Raw genomic sequence first — 27,816 nt, 5'->3', positions numbered from 1 at the left:
CACCAAAGTCATTAAGATTAATTTTCTGCGGAAAATGAAAAGGTAGAAAATGTCTTTGTAATATTATAGTGGACGGAAAGACCGACATAAGCATATATAGAGCCATGTTGAGAGCATAGCTAAAACGTTTGAAGCCCGGACTCATCTCTTCACTGAGCTGTGACGAGAATGTGACAAAATAGGAATTAATTAGACTGAATGTAATAGTCTCTTTGTCCAACCAGAACTAAGTGGGACATTGTATTTCTACGGTTAGAAAATACATTAAATCTATGTTCCTAAATCCTCAAACATTTAGTTAAAAAACAGAAATTCACATTCCTGCCCACCCAAACCAGAGGAACATCCAGATTGTTTAATTACATTTCTCCTGGTGAGTCCCCCATGACTCCACTTTGCTAATAGTCTACTTCATGTCTGAAATAAAGCTGGCTCTACACAATGACACCCATTGATGACACAACGTCACAGAGCTGCAAAACCTCACAGAGCAACGTCTCTCCTTCAAATAACAGAAAAGGTCGGAGGGAGAGAACATCCATCTGAACCAACGGGACACGGAGGTAACAACATATCTTTGGAGGTGAAGTCAATCATAGAATAACAAGTCATTCACTTGTAAACAACTAAAATGTTCTAGTGTTTAAAGAAATTGTATAGAAGAATGTTCATTGTGTAAACTTTCACATTTAAAATACTTACTTTTATGTGACTTTATATTATTTACATGATTTTGTGTTGTGAAATCCTTTCCCCTTTTGCAGGTAATAACTATGAAGTTATTTTTGGTTGTGGTGTTGGCCTTCATCCTCCCGCTCATCAGGGCTCAGGTTCCCCATTGGGGTCCATGTCCAGAGCCAGCGGTTCAACAGGCCTTCAACCTAAAACAGGTACAAGCTACTTTGAAGAGAACATTATGAATCCATGTCAGACTGATGCCCAGCGGTGTCTCGTGGTGGTAGACGACATGAACAGCTGAGCTTCTTCTCTTGGGCTATCTAAAAATAAAACAGCAAACTGTGTTCTTCACAAAAGAACCACTGCTATAAGCGTGTATTCTTCTAAATGTGTCAAAGATTATGTATATTTATTATGTATGTGTTACATGTGGTTTGATATGCATTCCATATTAAGTAGCCATTCATAATTATACTTATAGATGGCAAGTTACTTATTATCATCTGGTTCTTTACACATCATAATGTTGTTTCATTTATTCATCTAAATGTCAGCAACTATTCCTCCTGTTGGCACCCATATATTAATGTTATGTATACGTTTCATATATAGTGTTATAAACAACTTTTTAAATGTGTATTTGTACTGCTTGATTAGTATTATTGGTGCATTGATGTACAAGTAGTATTTCACTGTTGTAGTTGTAGTACTGTATACACGAGGTTGTTTACTCTATATCAAACAAGCTGTTAAATAAAGCTGTTAAATAAAAGTAGTGGAGTAAATTTTTTTTTATTTTCCTTAAAATATAAACGAGTAGAATGTAGATGTATTCATACTCTCTGCTCACAGCGCTTTGAATTGTCTTCGTATCGTGTGTGTCTTTGTCCTCATAGTTCATGGGAAGATGGTTTGAAATTTCCAAACTGCCGGCCCAGTTTGAGAAGGGCCAGTGCATTGAAACCAATTTCACTTTGAAGATGGACAACTCCATTCGAGTGGTCAGCTATGAAATACTGTGAGTCCTATTAGAATTTTCTTTGTGAAAATATGAAGAATCTATGAGAGTAATATTTGCATAGTGTGTAAATGTGCCCTCATTCCAACATGAAATGTGGCTGTCTGGAATAAAACAGAAAAGCAGAGCTGAGGAAAATCGAAGGGACTGGAGTCATCGAGGATATGAAGAATCCAGCTAAACTGGGAATAAGTTATTCCTACGGTGAGAGAGGCATTTTACAGTCTGTTGACGATGTTACTGGACTTCTTAACATGAACATGCCTCGCCCTCTTTCCTCTTTGTGTCAAATCAGAAGAAAACATTGGAGGTGATCTGCTTTTGATTCGTTTTGTGTTATGCTCCTTGCCATCCCAGTCCTGCCCTACTCCCCTTACTGGATCCTGTCTACCGACTACGTGAACTCGGCCCTCGTGTATTCCTGCACTGACATCCTGAGGCTTTTCCATGTGGACTTCGCCTGGATCCTCGGCCGAACACGAACCCTGCCGGACGCCACCCTTGAGAAAGCCATGGAGATCTTCGCGGAGAACAACATCGACGTGAGCAGGATGATTCCCAGCAGTCAGAAGGACTGCAACAAAACTGTCTGAGCAGCGATGGAAATGCAGCACGAGATGGTGCTGTTGTTGACAGGAGAGAAAATGATGTATGATCTGTTCAATACAAACCTTAGGCTAATATGAAGATGATTGTGACTGATCTCAGTTTCTCAGTTTGTTTATGTGTGGAACACAACTTTCTTGCCTTTGAGACAAATATGTACAGGACAAAATAACTGCATGCCTATATACTGTACATTATAGTTGTTGTTGTTGTGTTTAACAGCGCCAGTGAAATAGTCATACTCACCTTCTTACTCAATGCATCATTCCTGGTTGTATTATTATAAACTGAAAAAAAACGTTTAAGCTGCAATCTTTGTCATAAGGAAACCTGTTTGTAAATCATATTGTATCAAATACTATTGAGTTAATCTGATGTGTTAAACCAAAAACCTACAGCATCTAATTAGAGTCAATAAAAGTCAGTAACATAATTGGTTGTTTGATTCTGTGTAGCATCTTTTTAATCAATGTTTTGCATAAACATCAGTGTGACGGATTTCTACAGCTCACAGATACCTTATATCAATCAGAAACAAAAACTGATTTGAAAATAGTTTTATAAAATATTTTACTTACATTTGATAAATATTTAGAGCTGCATATCGTAATACATTTTTTTTACGTGATGAAATAACAAATGGTAGACTAATGGTACTAAACTGGAAATGACATTTTATCATTATAATATGGTATGGAACCTTGTATAAATTCAAGTCAATTTATATTTACATATTGAATATCACAAATTGCATATTTGACTTAGGGGGCTTTACTATCTGTCCATATTCGACACCCTCTGTCTTCTGACCCTCCCATTAGACAATGAAAAACTCCCCAATCAAACCTCTTTAACTAGGAAGACAAGAATGGAAGAACCCTGAGTAATAACAATCCTAGTGACGAAATACAGAATGATACATCATTCATCATTAATCAATCATGTGTTGGAGTGGTCATCATAGGTTAAATATATTATTATTCCAAGTATATATACATTATTAACCTCACAACATGTTGGTCGATGTGTTTAATTAATTAATTAATTAATGTAATCATTAATTTGGCAGCATTTCCCAACAACTTAAATCTCCATTGGAAAAGTAAAAATTATTTAAAAATTAAGTACAAAATGTTTTCCTTGATGACGTCTGGACTACGCACATATTAAACAATTCGTTCTGTTCAACTCAACAAACAAACAAACAACAACTAAACTTGGAAAAACTTAAAAAAAAAAAAATATTTTTCTAATTTTTTTAGCTGGGTAATATTGACCTCATCATTAAAAATATGTTAGTAAATATATAAATATAGGAGGGAGGGTTAAACATTGAATCGGGTCATATTGACCCGAAGGCAACACAAGGGTTAAACAGTGTGTGTATCAAATAAACGAGGACACAATAGTCCCCGTTGTATTTAACCTTACAACACGGAACCTTTGTGTCTTCGCTCGACTTCCACGTCGGATGTATTTTGACCCGACACTGCGTTAGCTCGACTTTGTGGCGCTTCTTCAGCTCTTCGTTTGATGAACGTTAGTCGATCGGACCACGTGGTTCATCGATGCCACTAAAGGACCAGTCCAACTCGACGGTCGTCATGAAACCAGCAGTGGACGAGATGTTTCCTGAGGGCGTTGGACCGTACGTTGACCTGGACGAGGTTAGCCAATTAGCTAACGTTAGCTAACTAGCTCGTTAACTCATTAATCCAGTTAGCTAACGTGTATATATACAGTTAGCTGTGTGTATATAACTATACACTGAGACGTTTTACTGCCGTATGCCTTAATAGCGAAATGTCCGTTCAACGTTAATTGCTTAAAGTCGCACATATTTGCTAAAATAACAATAACTATAATGTGACCGAAGCTTGTTGCCTTGGTAACGGTCGTAGTGGCACATCATAATGTTAACCGACCTAGACATCATCCTTACACGTGACAGTTACGTTGAATCAGAATGTTTCCACTTGCCGACAAATTAAACATGATTAATATAGCCTGTGTATAAGAATAAAACTGATATAACATCTCTACACTACCAGCCACTTCATGCATAGTACTCGAGTACTTTACCCATTCAATATCTATTCCTTTGCACTATTTGTTTACATTACACTTGACTTTTATATAGAATATTGTGGAAAAGACAGGACTCTTCTACACATACTAGTTATATATATATATAGTTTTATATTTGTTCTGCCTTTTTTTATTTTTCTAATGCTCTGAGCATTTAATATTCTTTATACTAACCATTTATATTAAAGACTAATCAGTTGATTTGGTCTTTGTCGACAAAGACTAATTTAGTCAATCAGTCATTTTTTCAAAGCTTTTTTCATGCTGAATGACTTATTACCCAAAAACATATGAGCACATCTCAGAAATTTAGTTTTACAGAACTTTCGATTAAAACAATTATTTGTTAATTGACTAAATCGTTCAAGTGTTCACCCTTAATAATTTCCTTTATATATATATTGTTGTTGTGTTAGTTTTTAGGCTGTATGCGTATTTTAACTTGCAGAGCAACTTAAAGTCCGAGTTAAATACCTTGAATTGTGTTCAGATACTTGATGAATAAATCGCATTCTGTAATATGTTCAAGGAATCAGAAGGTACCAAATAAAATGGAAACAAATTTGAAAAAAGCTGCCTCTTCGATTGACAAGCTGTCTGCAAGTATTCAAAAGTAGGGTTTAGCATTATCAACTGTGTGTAGACATCACATAAAAGTACAGATTTTTTTTGATATTTCAAACTAAATTATGACCGATGTATCTAAACAAAATGTCAGTTTTAGTCTTTCTTGAATTGAATGTGTGCCTCTGTGCTGCATGTTTGTTCTCCGGCAGGCTGGGGGAAGCACAGGACTGCTGATGGACCTGGCTGCCAATGAGAAGGCAGTTCACCTCGATTTCTTCAATGGTAAACAATTTCATCACATACATACAACATTCCTTACCTTTTCTCAACAGCAAAACCAATTTACTTGAGCCCTTCCAAAAATATTGAGGACATACAGATGTATTGTTGTTGTGCACGTTGGCTTAATTTATACAGTAATTCAATAAAACTAAATACCTCCTTTCGATGCCAGAGCTTTATATATATTATAATCATGTCAGACAATATATACACATGGTCGATTTGATTAAAACTCAAAATATGTAAATAATTGATACACGGCAGTTTAAAGATAAATTGAGTCGGTTTAGCTAATATTAGGTCAGAATTCATCAAAGATTAAAACATTTATTTTATAACTGTACATGAAATAAAAATAATTGGCATTTTCCATAATGTACTGCCACATTAATACTAAATAATATATAATGATAAATTGGGCTAGTCCCCAAAGATAAATTTTTCGCTGAAATGCCGCAGACTGGTGCATGTCCAGCATTTCAGCAATGCTTCATGTGCCTGGAGATGAGGATATTTATTCCTCTTGTTATTGCCTTCATCTGGGAGGAGTTGGGGGCCGAGTCGTGCAGTTGGCGGTGCCACTGGTAATATTATAGCACCCTTGGATCTTCTGGATACTAGAAAAGCTCTGTTCACTTTGCTCAGGTAATCTGACGGGAACTGAGGAGGAGGAGTCAGTCATCTTCAAATAGGAAATAGTCTGGGCAGATTGAATCTATGAGTACATGATGTTATTTCACTTCTGGGCATCAGAGCGCTGCTGGTTTCACAGCAGGACATCTCTTTACTGGCCCCAAAACATTCCTTTTACCCCCGCCCCCCTTTTACTCACAGTATTTTATAATGTAGTGTGATCTCTTGTCTCGAGGCGCAGCTACATCAAACGTCCTTAACTCCTTGCCATGTGCGACACAGATTCCAAGCAGACTTCTCAGCAGGGGGTCTGTGGATGTGCTTTGTATGAGGCTAATTTAGGGTGGCAGGCTTTATTCCCTTGTGATAGAGATGTGTTCCACTTAACTGTCTCCAGGCGTATTGAAAGCAGCTTCCAAATCCCCCGGCCTACATTTCTAAAGGGATTTTAAATGTTGAACAATCGGTGTCACGCTGGCTCAGTTCTTTCAGTCACAAAAGGGACAATTTGTGCCAATTAGTGGAATTTCCCACTGAAATATTCAGGCTGCAGTGGTTTTGTGGAAAAATAACGTCGGTGTGTTGCACTTTGTTTTGGTCTGGTCCTCATATTTGTACGGGCATTTATAAATTGTTTTACTTTCTAGGAAGGCTAACAGGAAACTATAGTTTAATCGAACTGCAAGTGCAAGTAAAACATGATTTTTTTGGAAACATTTGTGTATTATCGGCATGTTTACAATACAACATCAACACTCCTGGCTCAAATTCATTCATCAATAAATACTGACGTTTTGCCTGCATGTTTTATAAATAAATAAAATTGGTTAATACGATTTATTTCTTCGACGCTTTTAGTTAATCAATTAATATTAATATTAAATGCAAAGATATCGCATGGGGGCACGTATTGTCCCAGCGGTTACAACATGACAGAAGGAATGTTTTCACCTGAGCGTACCTGTCTTCATTGTAATGTGTTGTTGTTTTTGTGAAGGCTTTAATTAGAGCCCAAATGTTGTTTTTCTGTCGTGCTGTCTGATTTCTATGTTCGCAGTGTTTGATGACACCTTATAAAACAACAGTCTGAGCACAAGGAGGACGTGTGGATGACAGACGAACTGCAAATTCTTGTGTACAGTCTGCACAAAATGTCCTGCATGTAGACTGACTGCAGCACTTATACGGCACAATAGAACAACACTTACAGTTTATAAAGAAGAACACAGGGATCATGCAAAGTTTTCTTAATACATTTGTCTTTTTAATGAAACTAAGATTTTTCATAGTTTGGCTATAAATACAAGAAGAGTAAATTTCCACGATGCCTACGAGCATTTATTTTACCGGAAATAAATGTAATAAACACAATGCTTTATTGTCTTGTGTGATCGTAAATTAGGTTTGTTTAGGTTTTGGACTGCTGATCAAAACAATTATTTAAGACAAGATATCACCTTGGGCTATAAGGAAATTTAAAAAATCGAACAATTGAGGCAGAATAATTGAAAATGAAAAATTATATATTCATCAACCATTACCATTCATCTGTTGATTATTTCCCCTAAATGGATTCATTGTCGTGCCTAAAATGGCAAAAAATACTGGTAAAAAATTCCCAAATTACTCTTTTTATTATCATACATGTTGAAGAACAGCAAAACATTCTCATGTTTGTGAATCATGTTTTTCGTTGAATGTTACAACCCGGCTCAAAGGCTGCAACATGAAGGGAGACCAGACGAGTGTGGAAGTAATACATAGACATGTATTTAAAGAATACCAAAAGTAACTTTAACAAACAAAACAAATCCGCATCAGTGTCATCCAAAGGTGCACAACGAGGCAAGGGAGCGCCCGGCTCCATGTTCAGGTGGCGCGTCTTCATCGACTCCCACCAGGCTCAAGGGCTCATCAACTGACGAGGAACAGACCCCTAGTGGAAGGGGGAGGTTGTCACAGTAACGAGCCAATTAGTAAAAGACTAAAATTATGAATCGATTCACAAAATAATTGCAGACTCATTTTCGGTTGATTGACTAAACGTTGCAGCTCTAGAAAACAAACAAAATAATATGAAAGGAAACGTATCTTAAACGTCCACGACGACAGTGGTCGCTGAAGAACTAATGCAAGCTTATTTTTCATTATTAGTAGTTTCTAATGGATCAGAGTGATTATTAAAGGGACGGGGTGCAGAATTTGGGCGCATCTAATTGTCTGGTTTTAGATCTCCACCTTCTGAGTGCCCATTCTAGTTCTCATATGTTTGACAAGGCTGAAAAACAGCCTGAGGGCAACATCGCGGTAACGACGTCCGTTCCACGACTTTACCATTGGAGGCAAATTGACCCTAAAGGTAACAGTACTGGTTTAAATGACACAGTTTCATAAACATGCCAGATAACCTTTAGGTGACGTAAATATGTTTTGTTTGTCTGCTGCAGCACGGCGTGAAGAAGACGATAGCCACACATCTTATATTCCATTTCTGTCAATAGATCCCAGATCTCCGACACACTGGCCCTTTAAATGACGGCTACATGCATACACAGAGGATGTGGCACGTATTCCCCGTGCATGTTCATACACTCCTGCTGCTGACCTCTGATCTCTCAAACTGTCAGACCCAGGAAGGCCGCTCCGCAGACTCCTCAGCGAGTGCATTCCCAGATCCTTTTACTTTTATCACCCTGCACCACTCCTGCCTTCTCCAGCACGCTTCATGACAACATTTGTGGCTTGTCGACACATTTGAAATACAGCCAGCGTTTCATTGTCCGGCTGTCATCAGACTGTTATTTAATTATTTATTATTTTGTTTCCGCAGATTTTGAGGATCTATTCGATGACGATGACATCCAGTGACAGACTTCAGAGTTGATGGATTATATTCTCGCCGCGCCACATCTTTCTTTTCGGGTGCAAAGCAAACCGACCATTTTCCGTCTAATTACATACAATTTACTGTCGTGGATGTTCTAGTTTCAGGCTTTTTAAAAAACATCCTTAAACAGTCGTCACCGGCTCCAGATGTTGTGAAATTCTTAGGATCCCAAGGATTCTTCATGTACGGTATGTTTAAATGATGAGCTTGTCTCGCGCTCATGTCTTCCACTGCTTCTAAACTGGATTGCAGGTTTCAGTGTGCTGGAGAACACCTGTTCGGAGCGTAATTATACGTGTGACGGGTATGCTGTCGCCCTGAAACATGCCGCAGATGGCATACGATGAACGATGGTCGGCTAAAATGATTTGAATGATGGTCCCATGCGTTCTGTGTTTGGTTCAATATCGGCCGTGTGTCCTGTTGTGTCGTTACTTTGCACGTAAGTGCACAGCAGTCTGTGCATCTTCACTTGTATTTTTGTGATCAAAAGACAATAAATAGCGTTTTGTATAAATGAAGCCATACGTGTGTTCATTCAGGGCTCTCAGTCAGATCACATGACCTTCATCAGCAGATTGAGTTGGGTTGTAGACTTTTATTTGTTCATTTTTGAGCACTTAACGACTATAACACGTACCATAAAAGATCCTTCAAGGGCTCGGAAATGTAAAGTAGAGCTGAAACCATTAATTGTTTGACTGAAAATGAATCGATAGCTATTTTGATAATCGACCAATCATTTGTAATTTTGTACACTGATACCAAAGAGGACATTGTTCCAACTTCTTAAATGTGAATATTTTCTGCTTCTATCTGCCTCGTGTTTAGAAACGCATCTTTGGTTTGTGCATTGGAGAAACAAAGACATCTGGAGACAACCATGGACATATTAATGGATAATAGAAACAATTTGAGTTGTGGCCTCGAATGCTCCAGAAAAGTGACGTGTCCTCTGACATACTCATCGATACAGAATAATTAACTTTGATCCGTTACTGACTATTGCTACGGTCAATTTTAAGATCATTGGCTTCTCCCGTTGTGTTTATTTTAAAACGTCTATATTTACGGTATTGCAGTTTTTCCAGGAAGATGAAGGGCAGAACATAAAAGAAAACCAGAGGAACCTCAGAGTGACGGATCAACTCCAATACTGCAGCCGCAAAACCAAATAAGATACGGTAACTCACGGAGACAGACTTTAGAAACACAAGCCGACGCTCACATGACAGCCAGGAGAGGTTTTGCATTCAAATGTGAGTGTCTATGAATTGCATCACTACAGGGCTGTGACCAACCTAGCTTCTGATTTGCAGCTTGAAGTATTTTTCATTCTTAGTTTGTCAGTCAGATATATAGGTTTTAGATTTAATCTTCTCTGAAGTGTTTACTGTTCAATATGAGTAGCCTGCCAATGAGAGCGCTGACGTGAAGGTAAATAATATTTCTACTTTTGGCCAACAGAACGTTTGGGTTTTATTACTATTCGGCACGATACAGATAAGAGGCTTCTGGAGAAGACAAAATGCAAACTGCAGGTTTTTAATTTTTCAGAATCAGCAAAACAGAGAACTGCACTGTCAGCATATAAATATCCAACAGTTATGAAAAGACAATGGTAAAACATCTTGATTGTGCATTTACTAGCAGTTTTGTAGCAGGAGCCACTCACAGGCTGAACATTTGAAACCAATTAACAAAAGTGTCTGTAATAGCAGGAAATAATCAGCTTTATGAGAAATGCTTTAGATGAACCTTTCAACGCGTAGAGGAACAGAAATAATGCTTTCAGCAGAATTAAATGGCAATTAGTGAATGCTATTAATTATGAACCCTAAATTCTGGGTGTGCAGGACAATGTTAAGATGAAACCGGATAAGGTTATCAATCATTTTTATGAATTAAGTTGAATTGCATAACATATATCTTATCCTTCGACTGTACTGTGCATCTGACTGCACTATTTTTTACTTTGTTGTACTATTTTTAACTGTTGGTTTCACGATATGTTTTGTATGTTTTTGTATGTCTTGTATTTTGTCCTTTCTGTGGACCCCAGGAAGATAAGCGGTCGCTAAGGCGTCAGCTAATGGGGATCCAATAAATAAACAAATAAACAAATCATTTTTACATTTATATGACAAAACTAAGAGTCTGTAGGCTTTGCTGAGCTAAATGCAACAACGGAACATTATCGGCTCTTTTGACGGTCAGGGAAATATTTGTGAACATTAACATTCACTCAAAGCTTCAGTTTAAAGCTTTAATTTAAAGTTTGTTTCGTTATTTGTTTGAAAAATATTTCTTCCTCTTCTAACTTGACAACACAACTTTAAAATTATGAACAATCCCAGCGTGAGCCCTTTCTGGTTTATTTGTATGTGACGTAACTTGAACCACAGCTTAAGTGCGAGCATAAAAGCATCTGACAGGGATTAACTTTTTAACAAGGGTCTGTGTTTTTAACAAGTGTTTCTCTTCACATGATGCATGAGACGCTTTATGGGTTCTTCCTGGCTCAACATTTTGGAAAGTTCGATGCAAAGAAAGAGACGAACATCTGAGGGCTGTTCTGCTTTAGGATGAAGAAGACGGCTATGTGTCTCTTCCTGCAACAGCCCAGTTGTTTTGAAATGTAAAGCAAGATGTCGGGGACTAACTGTATGATCGTCACTAAGTGGAAGATGATGCTGAAGGCAGAATCATTTGATTTAGCTTGTATTTGTGAGGAATCACTTTCATGTGAATTGTATGGAAAATGATTGTGACAATATCCACTTTTTTATTGCTTTTATTGTTCAATACCATTTAGTTTAAAATCAACTTGAACCTGTCGATGAATTCATATCACTGATACTTGGGTTAATCTGTGGAGGCTGAAACAAGGTTGGAAACACTACAAAGATACTGTGTTATTGTGTATTTACTAGTTTGTTGTTTAGGTAAAAGGAAACAAAGACCTTTGGATGTTGCCCGTGGGGTTTTGGTTCCACTTCTTTTCAGTTATTTCCACACATCCTCTAAAGGCCACGTAGCTGCAGCAGCAGCAGCTTCATTAGTGGCCTCCTTTCCTGAGGAATACAGCTTTCTCTGTGTTGTTAGATAAAAAATAAAAAAAGCTGTTCAGGGAATGCGAAAAAGACTATTTGTTCACACTTGTAGAGTTTAAAAAAAAGTCAAACTATCTTTTTTTAAATGAATGTCTATGGTATGTCCAGTGAGAATCAAACAACCACTACGCTTGCAGAGCATTTCTTCCCTCCGACAGCAGATAACTCCGTAGAGCTCCTTTAAAAAACAAATGAGTATCTGTATTCAAAGACGGGGAACATTTGGAAACCTTATCGAAAAAGCTGGCGCACCTTCTGCTTGGATGTAGCATTCCACCACTGCATTTAAATGAGTACAGCCCCTGTGATCCTAGACACGCGTTTGTTAAAACTGATGCAACAGAGTAGATATTTCCGAAATATATGTATTTTTGAGTCAATTTCTTCAGGGAGACTGTTCTTATGAAGCAATGGAATACAAACAGTGAGTTTAATAGACGGAGTACAAGAGGTTAATGTTATTTACTGCTTGTTATTTACTTCTTGATTCTATGTTATGTATCTTACACCAGGACACTCTTCTTGCTCTACTGTTTCCACTGAAAGATTTATCAGCACCACCTCTATCGCCTCAGGCCCTTCTTTATGAATCTGCTCTCTTGTAACTGAGACCTCAAGCTGTGGGGATTTACCAGTTTTCTAGTTTTTATGTTTGCGCCCACGGAAATGTCAAATCTCAAAATCGACTCTGCGTCTTTGATATAATGTCCCCATGCATGTTGACACCCAAATTCCAAACCGGTGAGGAAAGAAACCCAACGTTAAATGGCACCTTGTTAATCTTTCTCCACTGAAAGCAGTCGTGCCGCTCAACTCTCCTAATTACAGGACCCCTATTGGTCGGACGGATGGCAGCGCAGGAGCCAATCCCGGAGCGTCTACCAGCATGTTGGACACGTATGACATGCCTTTTTGTTTTTAATGATCAAGGGGGCTCCTTTAAAATGTTTCGCTGCTCGCGTGTCCCATAGGTAAAGTTTTTTTTTCTCGACATTTCAGGCAACCACGGTGCAGCGAGCCCCCCCCTCCCCCTCAAGAAGCTCCATCCAGAGAGCCACTGGATCCAGAGGTGATCTCAGGAGGCCAGAACTTCAGCACCTTTGCAGGTAAGGACTCATTTGAATGCTCCATGTTTCTAAAGTTGATATATGTGGAGTTTATAGAGCCAAAGTAAGTGAGTGAAGCTCTACGGCATTTTCTTTGGATCTACGAGGGTGAAACAGGAGGAGAACATCTCTCTTTTTGTGCACGGCGGCTGCGATTCACCAGACAGAAGAACATTTCAAGCTTTTCGCTGCTTCATTGTTCAGTTCAGTCATTTTATTTGATATTCTGACATTCGTAACGAAAGTCTATTTTCTCTCATTAATCCCTGAAAAAAAATCCATATTACAGCGTGTCCCCAATCCTCTCTATTGTCTTGGTGTGAGTCATTCACACAAAAGCTCTCTCTTTGTTCCGAGTGTCTTTCATTTCCATGTCAAACAGTTTTCTGAAAGTACAACAAGACAGACAAGTCTATATACTCCTAGAAGTTCATACTTTATTCAGCATCCTCAAACACGGTTCTGTTCTAACATCAGTGGATATTGTTTCTGTGTTTTTACCCGTTAGAAGCACATGAAACAGAAAATGGCTCGTGTTGGACGACCATCGCATTTCCTGATCCACACAGGATTCCTGTTGGCTGTTGTTTTACTGCCAGGTGAGACTTGATCTGCACTTTGTAACTGACTCAAAATGTATCGATGACTTTATCTGATTTTTGTCAGAAATATTTAGTTGGCAGACAGTTAGAAATGTAACATTTATAGCATGAGGGATGTCGTCCCTTTACTGAAGACACTGAGGTCTTTTCGGGTATTTAATGACCCGAAGTATAACTCTAATTCACAGTCTACAATGAATGTTTTTACATTTTAAGTTTCTCCACATTTAGACCAGTGGTTCCCCACCCCTCTGGTTTCAGTATCCACCTGCATCCCCCCTCTCATAGGTTACGCTTTTTATTACACAAGTGCATATTATCACCTTTTCTGATTGTTTCATTTGAAGGATTTTCAGAGATCTGAAGAGGTAAAAGTATATTTTGGGTAAAATATAACTGTTTTATTTTCTTTTGAAAGCGTTTGAGTATATTTTTGGCAGAGATGGAATGAAACCAAGTACATTTACTCAAGTAATGTGCTCAAGTACAATACTGTGATGCTTGCTCTCCACTTGAGTGCAACCGTATTGTGACCAGCTAGTCAAAGGAGAAATAATGTGTTTCTAAAATATGACACACGGTATTTATAAACTGACCAACAGAATACAGTATAATGTAGTTGAGTAAGCTCCTCTTTGATTAAAAAGCTACTTTCACATTAATGCATCTGAGACACTTTATAATAATAGACATACATAAAATAATAAAATCTACAACAATCTAAAAAATCAAATCATTTGTTTCTTTGCACAATATATGTTTACTTTTGATGCTTTAACCCTCCTGTTACCTTTAGGGTCAATGTGACCCCATTCAATGTTTAACGTCGGTGTTCTGTCGGGTCAATTTGACCCCAGGCTGTTTTTCACTGTCAAACATGTAAGAAATATCAACTTTTTTATATATTTAAAGGGCTATTTAGGTAGTCAACAAACAAACATAAAGTACCTCACACTTAAACTTGGAAAACAATATTAATTCTAATAATTTTCTGGAGGTTTTAATTGCTGGGGTCAAATTGACCCGAAGGGTAAAATATGTCAGGAAATATAAAGGTAACAGGAGGGTTAAACATTGAATGGGGTCAAATTGACCCGAAGGTAACAGGAGGGTTAAGTACATTCTGCTGATGATGTACTTTAACCTAAGAGGGATTTTGAATAAAATACTTCTACCACTTTATTTCTATGTTTACCAAGTATAATATTTGAGTACTTCTTCCTCATTTTGGGCTCATGAACTAAGTATTTATTTAATCCAATGTCTCTGAGCATTGGCACATACATCTGTAGCACATATTTACAGAGACACTATACCTGCATCTCTTTAATAGTAAAATACCATGCTGATGCTAACATGCTGATGTGCAGGCAGCCTGTAAATCTCCCTAGAGTCATAAAAGAAATGTATCCCTGCACCTTTGAGGGATTTTCCACATTAATAACTGAGAAGGGCCAAAGCTTCCGCCATAATCAGCTGACTTGGCTTGTTTTCTCATATACTCGTAAACTTCTGACGGAAACCCCTGGTGGAGCAGAAGACACTCCACATGTGGAAACAGAGATGTACGCAGACACGTCCCCTCCCTCCCACCTCCAAATTCTACAGTGTGTCGGGAATTGTGTTTTGTGAGGGCCCGCTCTTTGTAGTTTTACAGGTTCACTTTAAGGAGGCCCCCAGCAGTGGCACATGCTCCACCGCTCTGGCTCAAAGCCTAACACAGTGTGCATGTGGGGGTCTGCAGGAGGTGTTTAATCTGCAAGATGCTGCCTGTGCTCGGGCGCCAGAGCCCCAGCACCTGCCGTGTTTCACCGAGGGGCTTATCAGCACGTCAGCATTTCCCCTGATGTCGGTGGGAAAGCTCAACATCTGGTCCCAGGCAGCTCACGTCCCTGCTGCCGCTAATGTGGCTGCTGCTCGTGTTTTGCAGAGTTTCTGGGGGCCGTTCCAGTGCAGCAGCACAGGGAGGAGGAAGGTAAGGACCTGTGACGTGGCATGTGGGACACGTTGGCTGTTTCGAGTGGCCTTTAAAACTTTAAACATGGCCAGGTGTAAAGGATCATTCAATATCCCTTCAACTTCATGCCATGCTTAGTGGTCACAAGTATAACACACACTTTAAATCTGGAGAGGTCCAAACCAGCGATGAATTCTAAATACATCTGCCATGACTTCTATCATTGATTCTTTGTTTTAAATTTGAACAAACTAGCTGTTTCCAGCCTTTATTTGCTTTATTTGATAGTTAACATTTTCGGATTCAAAATTGCTTTTTTTGCTTTTTTTGAAGAAGTTATCTTTGGCATCAAGGAATCTTTAATACATGTTGTTACAATTAACTTTATACTGATATTTGATAGACAAAGCGATTCATTATCCTAATTTAATCAAACATATTTAGCAGATTAACTGATGATGAAAGTAATCGCTCGATGCCGCCCCTAACCCAATCAACAATGTATATGAATTCTCAGTTGTTCCTGTGGAGATAAAATAACCGAGGCACCAACAAATATGATTTAGTCCACTTATTTCAATCAAAGATCTAGAAACATCCTGTAAATCTTAACCACAAACAAAGCTCTTCCAGTTAAGAACTCCAAATAAAAGCTACATCACAACAACCTTTTTAACCTCGTATTTAAACTCAAACAAGCTCAGCCCATAGATCTTTTACCTCTTAAAAAATAAGTTTGATATTTTAGGAAATGAAGCGTATTTGATTCCTTTCTGAGAGTTTGATGAAAAGTTCAATACCACTGGGAGAGGTATCCTGGAAATAAAGCAAATATGCAACAATTTTATGAACTTCGTAAATATTTACTTATCATTAGATTGTTTAACTTATGTGTGTGTTTTCAAACACATTTAATTTTTCTAGTTAGCTTTTTGGGTTGTTTACTTAGATAAAAAGTACAAACATATAAAATAATTGAACATAACAACAACAAAAAAATCCCCTATACATACAATCCAATCCAGATAAATACAAGTATATTGTTCATTCATAACTTTAAGACTCTCTTGTCTCTGCCTGTAAAGAGGGAAACAAGTGTGCAGAGCCTGGGGACATAATCAGACACATATTCTATACCTTTGTTAATTCAGGCTCGTTCACTCGTTCCCTTTCCTCTCCCCTCAGTGTCCGCAGTGTCAGATGATGACAACATCGAGGTCCTGCAGAACCTGCAGACGCTGGTTCGCAACAGAAGGAACTCCCCCGTCTTCGCTGTGCCACAGTTCAAACGCATGCCGGACTTCTGGGGATGGTACAAGTACTTCATGCAAAGCCACAACCAGGAGGGAGTGAGTGGAGTTTGTTTCACATTAATTATTCCGTTTCCCCCGAGTGAGGATTATAAAACAGTGCTTGTTTATCCTTACAACCAGTCTGCATTGTAAACAGAGTTCTTCACTCATTTTTGAACGCCAGAAAAAGTCTGATTTCAAAAGCTTTGGATGATGATGAATATGAAAGTAGTAATATTCCATGACCCTCTTAAAAATTACTCTAGAATGCAAGTCATGTTCCAACATGTCTTCTTCGTCCCAGTGAGAGCTCTGTGGTTTAAAATCCAGGCTGTAAGGAGGAGTAAGAAGTCTGTGAGCTGACGAAGACAATTCCTCCCCAGAGAATTTGTGTGAATGTCGCTTCTTCTCGGGCTTTGCATCCAGTCTTTTAGTTTGATTCTTTTGTTCAGTTGTACTCTCTGTGGGGTGAAAATCCTATGGAATCAAAGCAGATGTATTCATTTTGTCCCCTTTTTAACCAATATCTCAGGTTGAGGATCTGGATCGTCTGTACCTGGCCTACCTGCAGAACAAGCACAGGTCAGAGGAGGGCCCGACTTTCAACCACTACCTCAAGCACCTCAGTGCGGTCTACAAGTCGTGTGCCGACTCTGAGGATCCAGAGTGCATCTCCGAGTCCACCAGCAAGCCAAAGGCTGCGTTGGTGATGCCCGCCGCCATCAAGTCCGCTGCCATCAAGATGTGCAACCCTCACCTCGACCCCTACTGCCTCTTCCCCCTCGTCCCCCACGCCGCTGACCCAGAGCCAGCTCCAGCCAAGATGCAAGCGCCCATCTTCACCCCCATGCCGCCCATGCCGATGAAGAGCTCGACTGGCTTCTACTACTACGCCCCCGTCCTGGAGCCTTTCCTGAGCGCAGGCCAGAGGTCTGAGCTGCTGAGGATCTGCAACCCTGAAGATGTGGAGTGTCTGCAGTATCACCTGAGAGCAGCTTACGGCTACCGCCCAGCCGCTGGCCCGGCCCCATCCTACGCCGCCCTCAAATGCGACCCCAAGGACCCTTACTGCATGCCCCCCCTGGTCCACAGATCCCCCACCGGCTTCTACCACCGCCTCTACCCCAGCTGTGACCCGGCAGTCGACCCCCTGTGTGTGACCAACGTCGCTGCTCCTGCACAGGTGGCCCCTAAAGAGCAACACTGCAACCCGCTCTTTGACGGTGGCTGCAACCCGCTGACCGCCACCAAGCTGTCTGGCCTCACGAAGCCCGCGCTGGAGTACGCGCCCCAAGACGCGCCTCCTGCTGCTCCTCCGGCCTGCGACCCTCGCTCCAACCCATTCTGCATCCTGGCAGCCGCCGCTGCCCTGCGCCGCCCTGCCCCGCAGATCCCCGAGCACCAGGTCTGAATTTGAAGTCGTGCTATAGGAACCAATAGCTTGATGTTTTGACTAATCTACTGTAGGCTTAATCTTGCTTGTTGAATGTTTTTTTTGAAATTGTCTATTCCTTTTTATCTGGTATATTAACCCTTGTGTTGCCTTAGGGTCATTTTGACCCGAATCAATATTACACCCTCCCCCCGCCTTAGGATTAATTTGACCCCATTCCATGTTTAATGTCGGTGTTCTTTCGGTAGTCAACAAACAAACATAAAGTGCCTCACACTTAAACTTGGAAAACAATATTAATCCTAATAATTTTCTGGAAGTTTTAATTGCTGGCGTCAAATTGAACCCAAAGGGTAAAATATGTTAGTAAATATAAAGGTAACAGGAGGGTGAAACATTGAATCGGGTCAAAATGACCCTAAGGCAACACAAGGGTTAAATGATTTAGTGAAATTAAAAAGGTGTGTCGCATGATGTTTTTACTTGCTGTGATCTGCTTTGCATCTGTTCTGAATGAAAAACACAAATCAATCAATCAACCAGGTCCGCTACAAGCTGGGCGTCCGCGGCCGCACCAAGGAGGGCCACGACTGCTATGTGCACTACGACAAAGACTGCACCCCGGTGAAGTCCGGCTCTGAGGCCAAGGCCGACTTCCGGGCTCCAGCCGAGCCCTTCTGCCATCCGTTCGACCCCAACTGCGGCAAGTTTTCTCCACCGACCGCCGTTGGAGCCCCGAGGCCGGCGAAGGACGGCATAATCCTGCCCGACCCCGACTGCGACCCCGAGTACGACTACAGCTGCCGCCTGCGTCGCCCCGAGCCCGCCTCTGTCGCCGATGAGGAGGAAGCGGCTGACGAGCCCGCCAAGGAGCACGCTGTCCCACGCTTTGACGACTTCCTCAGGGGCGTCATGAGCCAGCACAAGTAGATTTCAGAAGTAACAACAGGTTCAACATCTACCTGTCAGAAAAGGAGCTCACCCTGTCGTCCCTCATCTTTATGGACTTCATGGACCGCAACCTGTCACGATATCATCAATATACCAGTTAGTTTTTACAAAACTATAAAATCCATCAGCTCTTAAATAGTGAATCAGATTTGCCCAGAAAATCTGAAAGAGATCTGTTTTTAGAAAGGGGAACAATTCAAGAGGCCAAGCCACATAGAACATGTGCAACTTGTGTATTAAATACTTTATGTGTGTACGTTTGTAGAAAAAGAGTTGTATGTATAAATGTGTGATAGATTAGGGGTAATTTTAATTTGTGTTAGCGGGCAATAGTTCCTCTATGTTGTACATTCTCTGTTTCCATTTGAGTTACCCTATTTAATGTTTTTCACATGTAGCTCTAAATCTCATAACGCTTCATCTGTTTCATTTTTATGAAGTTCTAAATAAAAAAAGAGATCTGACAACCTTCAAAACATTTTTTTTCTCGCAGTTGAACACATTGAGGCCACAGACGGAGATAAAAGTAAAACACCCCTGTCTAACCATGTCAGAGCAAGCCTATTTCATCACTTCAGCATCCAGATGTTTTAACGAACATGCAGCACATAGTTGAGCCATCTGGCTGCTGTTTGTCACACCAAAATACAAATGTACTCTTTGTTGCTACATCTGCACATTTATAGTCACACAAAATCCCCCACATGTGTTTTGCATGATAGCACCTCACACTGCAATTACAGATTAGAGGCTAGAAGCTTTAGTAGCCGACAATAACATCACAAAACCAGACTGCTTTAGCCATGCAGTCGGATTCACTTGAGTTGTTTGTATCATTGCAGTAAATGGTGGTAAATAGAACATTGTGGTGCTTTGTGACACTACTAACACAGCTAATTAGGCTACTGGCGTTAGCATGTTTACATCCTCATAATGACAACGCTAACATGCACAATAGTGCAGCTAAAGCTGATGAGAATATCATTCGTAATTTCACATTTTTAGGTCTTTCAGTCTGGATCAGGTCATCGATTGACACGGCTAGCATGTCTAAAAACCCAGCAGCTACAGGGTCACAGTTGCATTGTCTAAATTACAGTCGATGGTAACAAAAGGAATTCAGCTAAAACTCAAGCAACATAATTAAATAATCAGTATTATTTTGTCACCTCCCACCAGCACCATGCCACACACACTGGAGGATGTTCTTTTGAGTATCACCTCCTTTTAGCTTAAACTAATTGCTAACCCAAATCAAAAGCAAGTATCATCCGTAAAATAAATGGTATTCCAGATATGTGTCTCCACATTAGAGTGAAGTCCCAATAATGTGAGTGTGTGAAAGATGTTTGTCCCCACAGTTAAGGCTCAAACACACACAGCTAGAGTCCATTGTACGGTGTGTACGAGAGGATAATGCCAGAGGATGCATGCCACACATGACACATCAAAGTAACAACATGATGCATCATGCACTATTTGTCCCTGTCAGTATTGAAAATGAGTTTACAAGCTTATTCTGACATAATGCAACCACAAATTGAGTCTGTGGTTGATAAATAGGCATATTTTTAAGATGTGGAGAACCTTGGTTTAAGTCATATTGAATGATGAAATGTTATATTGTCCCTGCCGAGGCTGAAACGTTGTATAATATAAATGAAGTGCAGCCGATGGCGACAAGGACTGCCGTCTGCTTTTCAATCACCAACTTCTCAACAGCTCCACACGCAGCAGTCCCCAAGGAAACCAACGCTGCTGCTGTTTCTGACCGTTTTAAAGGCAGATAACACACAGCCGGGCCCTGTAATGACGACCTGAACACAACATGCCCTCAAGAAAACCCTTTGGAGGTATGTTCCTAATTGCAGCTGCTGTCTTGTAAAATGTTGACGAGTTCTTCTGTCCTACCGGAATTCAAACTGTCTGATGCAAGACACACTTTCAGTTTTTATTATCAGCTGTATTCTGAGCGTTTCACGCTGAAATGAAATGTAAAGAATGAACACGAGGCTTTTATTACTCCGTGGGAGACCTTTGCTGTTTAGAATATCAATGCTATTTATATGAAGTTCTTTCATTTGCTTTAGGGCAGTCGTGGGAAGTAACTAAGTACATTTAATCAAGCACTGCATTTACATTCCTTTGGAATCAAAAATACATATTTTCCCTCTTAAGTGCTATTTCTCAGTCTAGATTTTTTTAGTGTCAGTTTCCTATAGTTTTAGCAATATTAGGCGCAGCTATGTCTTTCTTCTCTCCCATAGTAAGGGACTATGGGACACTCAGCTTGTGGGGCTCAAAGCAGAAAACTAAATTATTATTTTTAAAAGTCAAGAGCAATGTAGGATTCCCCTCGGCATCCTCCAGCACTTAGCATGAATAGGAAGCAACATTTTGAGAGGGTGAAATAACAGTAAGTGATACTCAAATGGGCACATTTGCTCATAAATAAGTTGACACAGTGCATCCAGGTAGAACTTAAAGGGCAGCCTCCATCATGGAGAACACTTAAGTCTTTTTAAAGGGTTTAGCCAAGAACAACGTTGAGTCCATTACTGTATTTAAAGTTCAAGGTTCAAGGTTCCCTGGTTGATCCTCTCGGACATTTAGAATACCTCCGACTGGACTTGTCCGTGTTTCCAGTTGTTCTGGCCACTGTGGCAGAACGTGTCCTATTTGGCATTGCGACAAGTGGGAACTTTTCTATATTCCAAATGGCATATTTAATAAATTGCCTTATATTTTGCCAGTTCATGTTTTTAATAAAGTGTAAAAGTGTTTTACGGGCTGTCTTTGAAGTGATTTTGTTGTTGTCTTGTCACAAACCAGCTCAGGGAATGTGACAAGGTTACACAAGGTTATAATTAAAACCAACACAATTTACTGAACTGTATAGTCAACTAGAAACAAACAAAGGAGTGCAGTTCAGCAACTTCAGTTATCGAAACACTGCGTGAATGTGTGGCACATCTGCTGTGTGGAGGTGTTGAAGGTGAAGGAAGGTGGATGTCGGCTGAGAAAGGGAGAGACACAATGAGCATGTGGACCAGCTTTTATAGCCCGGAGGATCCAGGTGAGCTCATTCAAGCTGATGCCCTCCCTCGGTCAGCCAGCTGGCTGCTGATGTTGGCCAGCCTCCGAGACGATGGGAGGTCGTCACAGATTGCAGAGGGTCACATGGTCTGAAACAATGACTTTATTTTTTTCATCGGCTAAGCACTGTAATGTATCAAATATAACTATTTATAATCTCGACCCCCATAATAATGCTAGAATGATACATGCAATGTATTATTAGATTTTCTTTTTAGATAATTAAATATTCCCATCAGTGTGCCGTACACCCTACAACGCCCTCTTGTGTGTTGTATTTGGGCCAATATGATCATGAGCATGCCTTCAATAATCTTGACATATCTAACCTTGCCTATATAAATGGAGAAATAGAAATGTTTAACTTATTTTAGGTTGAGCAAAGCAGTGTGTAATTGGTTCAGGCATCATGTGATATTATGAAATAAAGGCGATCATTTCAGAAAATATGGCATATTCCTAGAATATTTTACAATCAAGTCTTATATTTTTAAGTTGCTTTACTCTGCCTCAATCCAATGAATGTATTTTGTTTCAACAAGTACAAATTATTTTGGAAATAAGATACAATGCAAATATGTTTCCACTTTATTTTGGTGCCTTCATATTGACATGCAGCCTCCAGCAGGTGGCGCTGATCTCCTAACGCTCCTAGAGGCTGTCCGTCTACCTGTGTCACAACTATTCAGCTCTTTAGGTAAAATCCTATTTATCTGACAGACTTTGTTGAATTGAATATGTTATTGTATGTGATGGCTCAAGTGATGAAACAATGTGTTGAAGTTTTCTGAGAAATTAAAATCAGCTGTTAACAAACTAAATGTTCAGAGATTTGAGAGAAAAAATATTCTCGTTCAAGAACTGAGCCGAAGAAAAAATAATGTAAGACAAGTTAGACAGTTGATGATTGAATAGTTTAGCATGCACAACCAACAACACATGCATTTATTTATATTAATTACAGTAAGATGCATATCCATTAGTTTGTCTCTCTGTTGCAGGTCAAGACTTTTTTTTATTTTTATGATTCTGAACTATTTATTTAAAGATGAAAGTTTGATATCTTAAGGTGAGATATTGTAAATGCTGCATTTAGAGTGTTTGTTCAAAATTAAATTTCATCGAAGGTCGTCCCGGGGGAGCAGAGATCAAACAGTGTGAAGAGGAGAAAGAGAAAATGTTTGGAATCAATTTCACGCCTCCCTGAAGAATAATTGCTGTGGATTTTAAACATTATGATATTACGTAAGTAAAGCGCTTTTCAGTTTGTCTCAGTGGAACGCATTTAGTCTCTGGTTTTATTATGGCTGCCTGTTTTGTGTTAATTACTTCTATCTATCTATTTATCTATCTATCAGACAGAGATATATATATATATATATAGATGGATAGATAGATAGATAAATAAAAAGATATATATATATAGATATATAAATATATCTATATATCTATAGAAAGATAAATATAGATGGATAGATAGATAGATAGACATATATATATATATATTTATATATATATATATAGAGAGAGAGATAGAGAGAGTTAGATAGTTAGATACATACTGTATATATATATATAGATATAGATGAATATATATATATATATATATATAGCTATAGATGAATATATGGATAGATATATAGATATATAGATAGGTAGGTAGATAAATAGATAGATAGATAGATGGATGGATAGATAGATAGATACATAGATAGATAGATAGATAGATACATAGATAGATAGAAAGATACATAGATAGATAGAGAGATGGATAGATAGATACATTGATACATAGATACATTGATACATAGATACATATATAGATAGACGGATAGATATTAAGAGTCCATGACCAACTTCTTATTTTTGGGGACATCAGTAAAAAGAAAAAGAGGTCTAGAAGATTTTTCTTCTCAACAAATATAGTTTCTCTTCTTAACGAGTGACCATTTATATCCTGAATCCATCTTTTATATAGAAGCATGACTCACCAAACTAATGGACACAACATGTTTGTACAACTCACTGGGAAATGCACTTGTCTGGAGCCACAGCTCAGTGTGTGTCGGTGTCTCCTGCAGTGCACTGACTGAGTAGCACTATCATGCATACATGGGATTTCATTCTCTTTTCCTGATCCTCTTAATGCAGAATATGAGTGAGGCGTTACAGTGAAAGGTACAGCAAATCCATAGGGACTCACGCACTTGTGCTACAAATGATAATTATGTTTTGTGGATTGAACTTTGCTCTGTATTATACTTTCTATTTCAGAGCGATGATGGAACATGTAAATGATTTGCTGAGTGGGAGAGCAGCCGTTGTGTGAGGGAAGTGAGTGTGACAGGCAGAGAGAGTGAGTCACTTGAAAAGGTCAGCAGTGTGTGAGCTCCCACTGAGTTTTTCAATTGAGTGATATTGTTAACTATTTTCATATTGATGTGTTTTCAGCTGTAACTTATTTAGAACAGAGATGGCTCAAAGGTTTATTCAGTTTTCGCTTAAATTGGTCAAGTTTGCTTGGTATGTGTTTATCCCCAAAGGTTCTCTGTGAACTGGAGAACCTTTGGGGATAAACTAATTGATCCCGATGGTCTTTTGCGTCAGTACAGTTACACAATAATTAATATACAGTACAACTGAACCTCTGTTATCGTGCTAGGTCAACATGTATTATGTTTCAAGCCAGCGGTGAGTCACAGCAAGACCACAAACATGAAAAGGATCCCCACAGAGATTGAACAGCGCTGCTTCAGTTCCTAAAATCTGTTTCCCTGCACAAACATCCTCCCCTAATAAATCTGGCCTATATTTTTGAAGCAGAAAAAAAGCCTGCAGCTTTCTAGGGGAGTAATTGCACCAGGACATTTTAAGAGCTTCTTCCTCTGACAAGAGGTTTTAGCCCACAAGACTGTTTTATTTGTTTAGATTATAAAGCAAGTGTATTGTTTCATCAGATGCATTTAGGTTTATTAAGCCCTCTCTGTGCTGCTTTGATTTTTAATGTTTGAGGGATCAAAGGTCTCAGCGGGGAAGACAAAGTTTGGAAGACTGAGAGTTTTTCTCTGTTGCGAGAGGTTACTGTAGGTTACTTACTGAGTGTTTTCATAATCTAGCCTATTAGCCCATTGCTATGCTTAGGCTTGTTTCCTCTCGAAAATGTTGGTGCGTTATTTGAACTTCCAAGTTGCTGGGCAGAAATTTCAACTGGAACTCCAGTCGGATAAACCTCACGTCAAAATCAATCGATATAAACTGGTATTGCTAAAAATGGCTAAACTGAATGGAACTGGTCCATCTCAGTTTTCAGGGTGACCAAATTCCGCAATAAATGTAAAGTAGCATCTTTTTGACTCTCTGTTCGGCCAACCTCAAAAGTCACCTTGTCTAAAAAAGCTCTGTGCACATTAATGTCACTTTTGTCAGTGAAATAATTACATTTTTATTAACAATTAAAGTATGTATAAATCCTTATCTGAAGGAACATTGAAGGGGAAACTAAAGAGAGACTCAAGTAAATGGCTGTTACCAAAGTTTTACTATCAAGGTCAGGAGAGAAACTTTAAGTTTAAAAGCTAATCAATAGTCTCTCTTTTATATGTTTCTTAGCTCTGTAGCTGATTGACATTAAATAAATAAACAGTGAACCAGACAGACACCACAGGCATTTGTTACATCTCTCAACGATCACTATTCCCTCCCATAAACCTCCATAAAAAGGAAGATATTGACGGTCGTCAGCTGATCAATGTTAGCTGGCGACTACTTTAATTAATCAAGCACATGGTCTTTCAGATGCAATTTAGCCTTGAATAACAGTGAGCTGCCCTGACAGGCATTTGTCATCGATCTGTCGCAGCTCGACAGCTCTGCTGCCGGCAGGGATCAGACCCACGGGTTGACTCACAACGATGAAGGCAGGAGGTGGAGGAGGGTGAAGGAGACGCAGTAGCAACGAGGGGAAAGCCGCGGTTTATGTCGGATATTTGCACGAAGATGCAGAGAGGAGACAAACACACAGGGGCAGATGGAGCCTCAGAGAGAGGCTGGCGGGGGAAATAGAAAATGAGGGGAGGAAATGGACATTTGAGAGGTGAAGGAGTCAAAGACATCTCTGAGGCGTTGGTGATAGCAATTATGAAGAAAAACACACTGAGCTCTGTTATTGTTATTCAGCTGGCAGTTCCTGGTCCTGGAGACAAGTTTTTTTTTAGCTGACTTTGCTACAAACACAGCTCCTCGCTGAGTCTTAGCCCCCCCGGAGGTTTCGAGGGAGACCTGGGAGCTGTGGGAGTCTTCTCAGCCGCCTGAGTCAGCAGGCGAGGTTTGTGCTGACAGCGAGGCCTCGCCACCCCGTTCCTCCAGAGAGCCGGGGAATATCATTACCTCCAATCAAATCTGCAGTCTGTGAATGGCAATGAGGAGAAAGAAGAAGAAAAATAGTAGCTAATGGAAATTAGCTCCTTTGTTTTTGCTCATTACAAGTGCGAGCGACATTGTCGCGCTGTAGGATTCTGTGCGGCACATTTTAGTTTCAGCCCACGTAGGCCGTAAGTTCCAATACGAGCTCTGCAGTTTCAAAGTTTAGTTCGTAAATATACACTGCCTCTATGTAACTTAGAGAAACTGCGACATTTTTACACAGTTCAAACAAGAATTCCGATGGATAAAATCTGCAGAAATGAAGTAATTTAGCACAGACGGCAAACACAGACTGCAGTGTATCCCGGTTGCATTTGCTGTGCTTCTTGTTCAGTGAGCTTCAGTCCACAGCACGGAGCTTGTTGGCTGGCACACTTTGTCTTGGAGAAGTAGATGTGCTCTGTGGCTTGTAAAAGTTTTACACGTGGAACTTAATTCACATAATTTTAAGCAAAAGCAGGAAGAGAGACACGTCTGAAACGTTTCTCTCAAGAGGGCTGCTGTCAAGAATGCTTTTTTTGGGAGGTCTTGTTGGAAATGCTCCCTCGGCAGCACAAAGACTTCCAACCAGTCTTTTCAAACGTCAGGCAAAGTACAGAGCAATATAAGATGGAAAATTTAAAACATTTAATGGAAATATGACAGACAGTGAGTAGATGGTTTTTTTTCTTTTTCTTTCTTTGGATACAAATGTTTGTGTGTGTGTTCAAACACAGTTCTGCTGTCATAGTGCTTCTCTGCCTCAGGGCAGGGCCTGATTTAGAATTTTAAATGTTCCCACTTTATACAAAAGAGGATTTTACCACAGTTTAATTTAACTTTTCCTTGAGTTTAAATCTCTACACACCTAACAACTCATGCAGAGTTATTGGCATTTAATAAAGACCTCATTTGAAGTAGCTTGTAGGAATTAATCTATATATTTTCACCTGAGATTTTGGTGTGAATGTGGGCTTTACAGCTGGTTGTTTCCTTATCCATGAAGCATTTTAAAAGCATCTGAAGAGCCTTTTAATGGTTTTGGGATGGATTATTATTATTATGGAGTATGGATGGAAAAGTACTCCCCCCCCCCCCCACCACCCCACCCCCACACACACATTCTGAGCACTTGCTTTGAAGAAT

At 39.6% G+C, this 27,816-nt stretch overlaps 3 protein-coding genes across 4 annotated transcripts; all 3 read left to right on the top strand.

The window, feature by feature from the left end:
• The first annotated feature begins 482 nt into the window (after nt 1–482).
• On the top strand, nt 483–2,735 carry apoda.1 (apolipoprotein Da, duplicate 1). 2 transcript variants are annotated; one of them, XM_056421315.1, is made up of 5 exons: nt 483–563; nt 765–890; nt 1,575–1,696; nt 1,815–1,900; nt 2,054–2,735. In XM_056421315.1, the coding sequence occupies exons 2-5, from the start codon at nt 774–776 to the stop codon at nt 2,287–2,289; spliced, it is 561 nt and encodes a 186-aa protein (XP_056277290.1). In that variant the 5' UTR covers nt 483–563; nt 765–773; the 3' UTR covers nt 2,290–2,735. The 2 variants fall into 2 exon arrangements, with proteins under 2 accessions (XP_056277290.1, XP_056277289.1); XM_056421314.1 differs by having other exon boundaries at nt 538–583.
• A 1,049-nt stretch (nt 2,736–3,784) lies between these two features.
• Nucleotides 3,785–9,280, top strand: LOC130197952 (COP9 signalosome complex subunit 9-like). The gene is made up of 3 exons (XM_056420944.1): nt 3,785–3,969; nt 5,167–5,239; nt 8,703–9,280. Exons 1-3 carry the CDS (start codon nt 3,871–3,873, stop codon nt 8,738–8,740), a joined length of 210 nt encoding a protein of 69 aa, XP_056276919.1. The 5' UTR covers nt 3,785–3,870; the 3' UTR covers nt 8,741–9,280.
• A 4,218-nt stretch (nt 9,281–13,498) lies between these two features.
• and2 (actinodin2) lies at nt 13,499–19,632 on the top strand. The gene is made up of 5 exons (XM_056421410.1): nt 13,499–13,577; nt 15,511–15,555; nt 16,723–16,886; nt 17,362–18,234; nt 18,766–19,632. Exons 1-5 carry the CDS (start codon nt 13,505–13,507, stop codon nt 19,150–19,152), a joined length of 1,542 nt encoding a protein of 513 aa, XP_056277385.1. The 5' UTR covers nt 13,499–13,504; the 3' UTR covers nt 19,153–19,632.
• Nucleotides 19,633–27,816: the final 8,184 nt, after the last annotated feature.

Source organism: Pseudoliparis swirei, chromosome 8, assembly GCF_029220125.1.
Source record: "Pseudoliparis swirei isolate HS2019 ecotype Mariana Trench chromosome 8, NWPU_hadal_v1, whole genome shotgun sequence".
In the NCBI taxonomy this organism is placed as follows: Eukaryota; Metazoa; Chordata; class Actinopteri; order Perciformes; family Liparidae; genus Pseudoliparis; species Pseudoliparis swirei.
The sequence above is the reverse complement of the archived record's forward strand: the minus strand, read 5'-3'. Positions and strand labels throughout refer to the sequence as shown.

Coding starts and splice junctions, on each gene's coding strand:
- apoda.1 (XM_056421315.1), top strand. CDS start 774: ATGAAGTTATTTTTGGTTGTGGTGTTGGCCTTCATCCTCCCGCTCATC. Junction 1,697..1,814: donor GTGGTCAGCTATGAAATACT/GTGAGTCCTATT, acceptor GGAATAAAACAG/AAAAGCAGAGCTGAGGAAAA. Junction 1,901..2,053: donor GGGAATAAGTTATTCCTACG/GTGAGAGAGGCA, acceptor TTGCCATCCCAG/TCCTGCCCTACTCCCCTTAC.
- LOC130197952 (XM_056420944.1), top strand. CDS start 3,871: ATGCCACTAAAGGACCAGTCCAACTCGACGGTCGTCATGAAACCAGCA. Junction 3,970..5,166: donor CGTACGTTGACCTGGACGAG/GTTAGCCAATTA, acceptor GTTCTCCGGCAG/GCTGGGGGAAGCACAGGACT. Junction 5,240..8,702: donor TCACCTCGATTTCTTCAATG/GTAAACAATTTC, acceptor TTGTTTCCGCAG/ATTTTGAGGATCTATTCGAT.
- and2 (XM_056421410.1), top strand. CDS start 13,505: ATGGCTCGTGTTGGACGACCATCGCATTTCCTGATCCACACAGGATTC. Junction 13,578..15,510: donor GGCTGTTGTTTTACTGCCAG/GTGAGACTTGAT, acceptor CGTGTTTTGCAG/AGTTTCTGGGGGCCGTTCCA. Junction 16,887..17,361: donor AAAGCCACAACCAGGAGGGA/GTGAGTGGAGTT, acceptor CCAATATCTCAG/GTTGAGGATCTGGATCGTCT.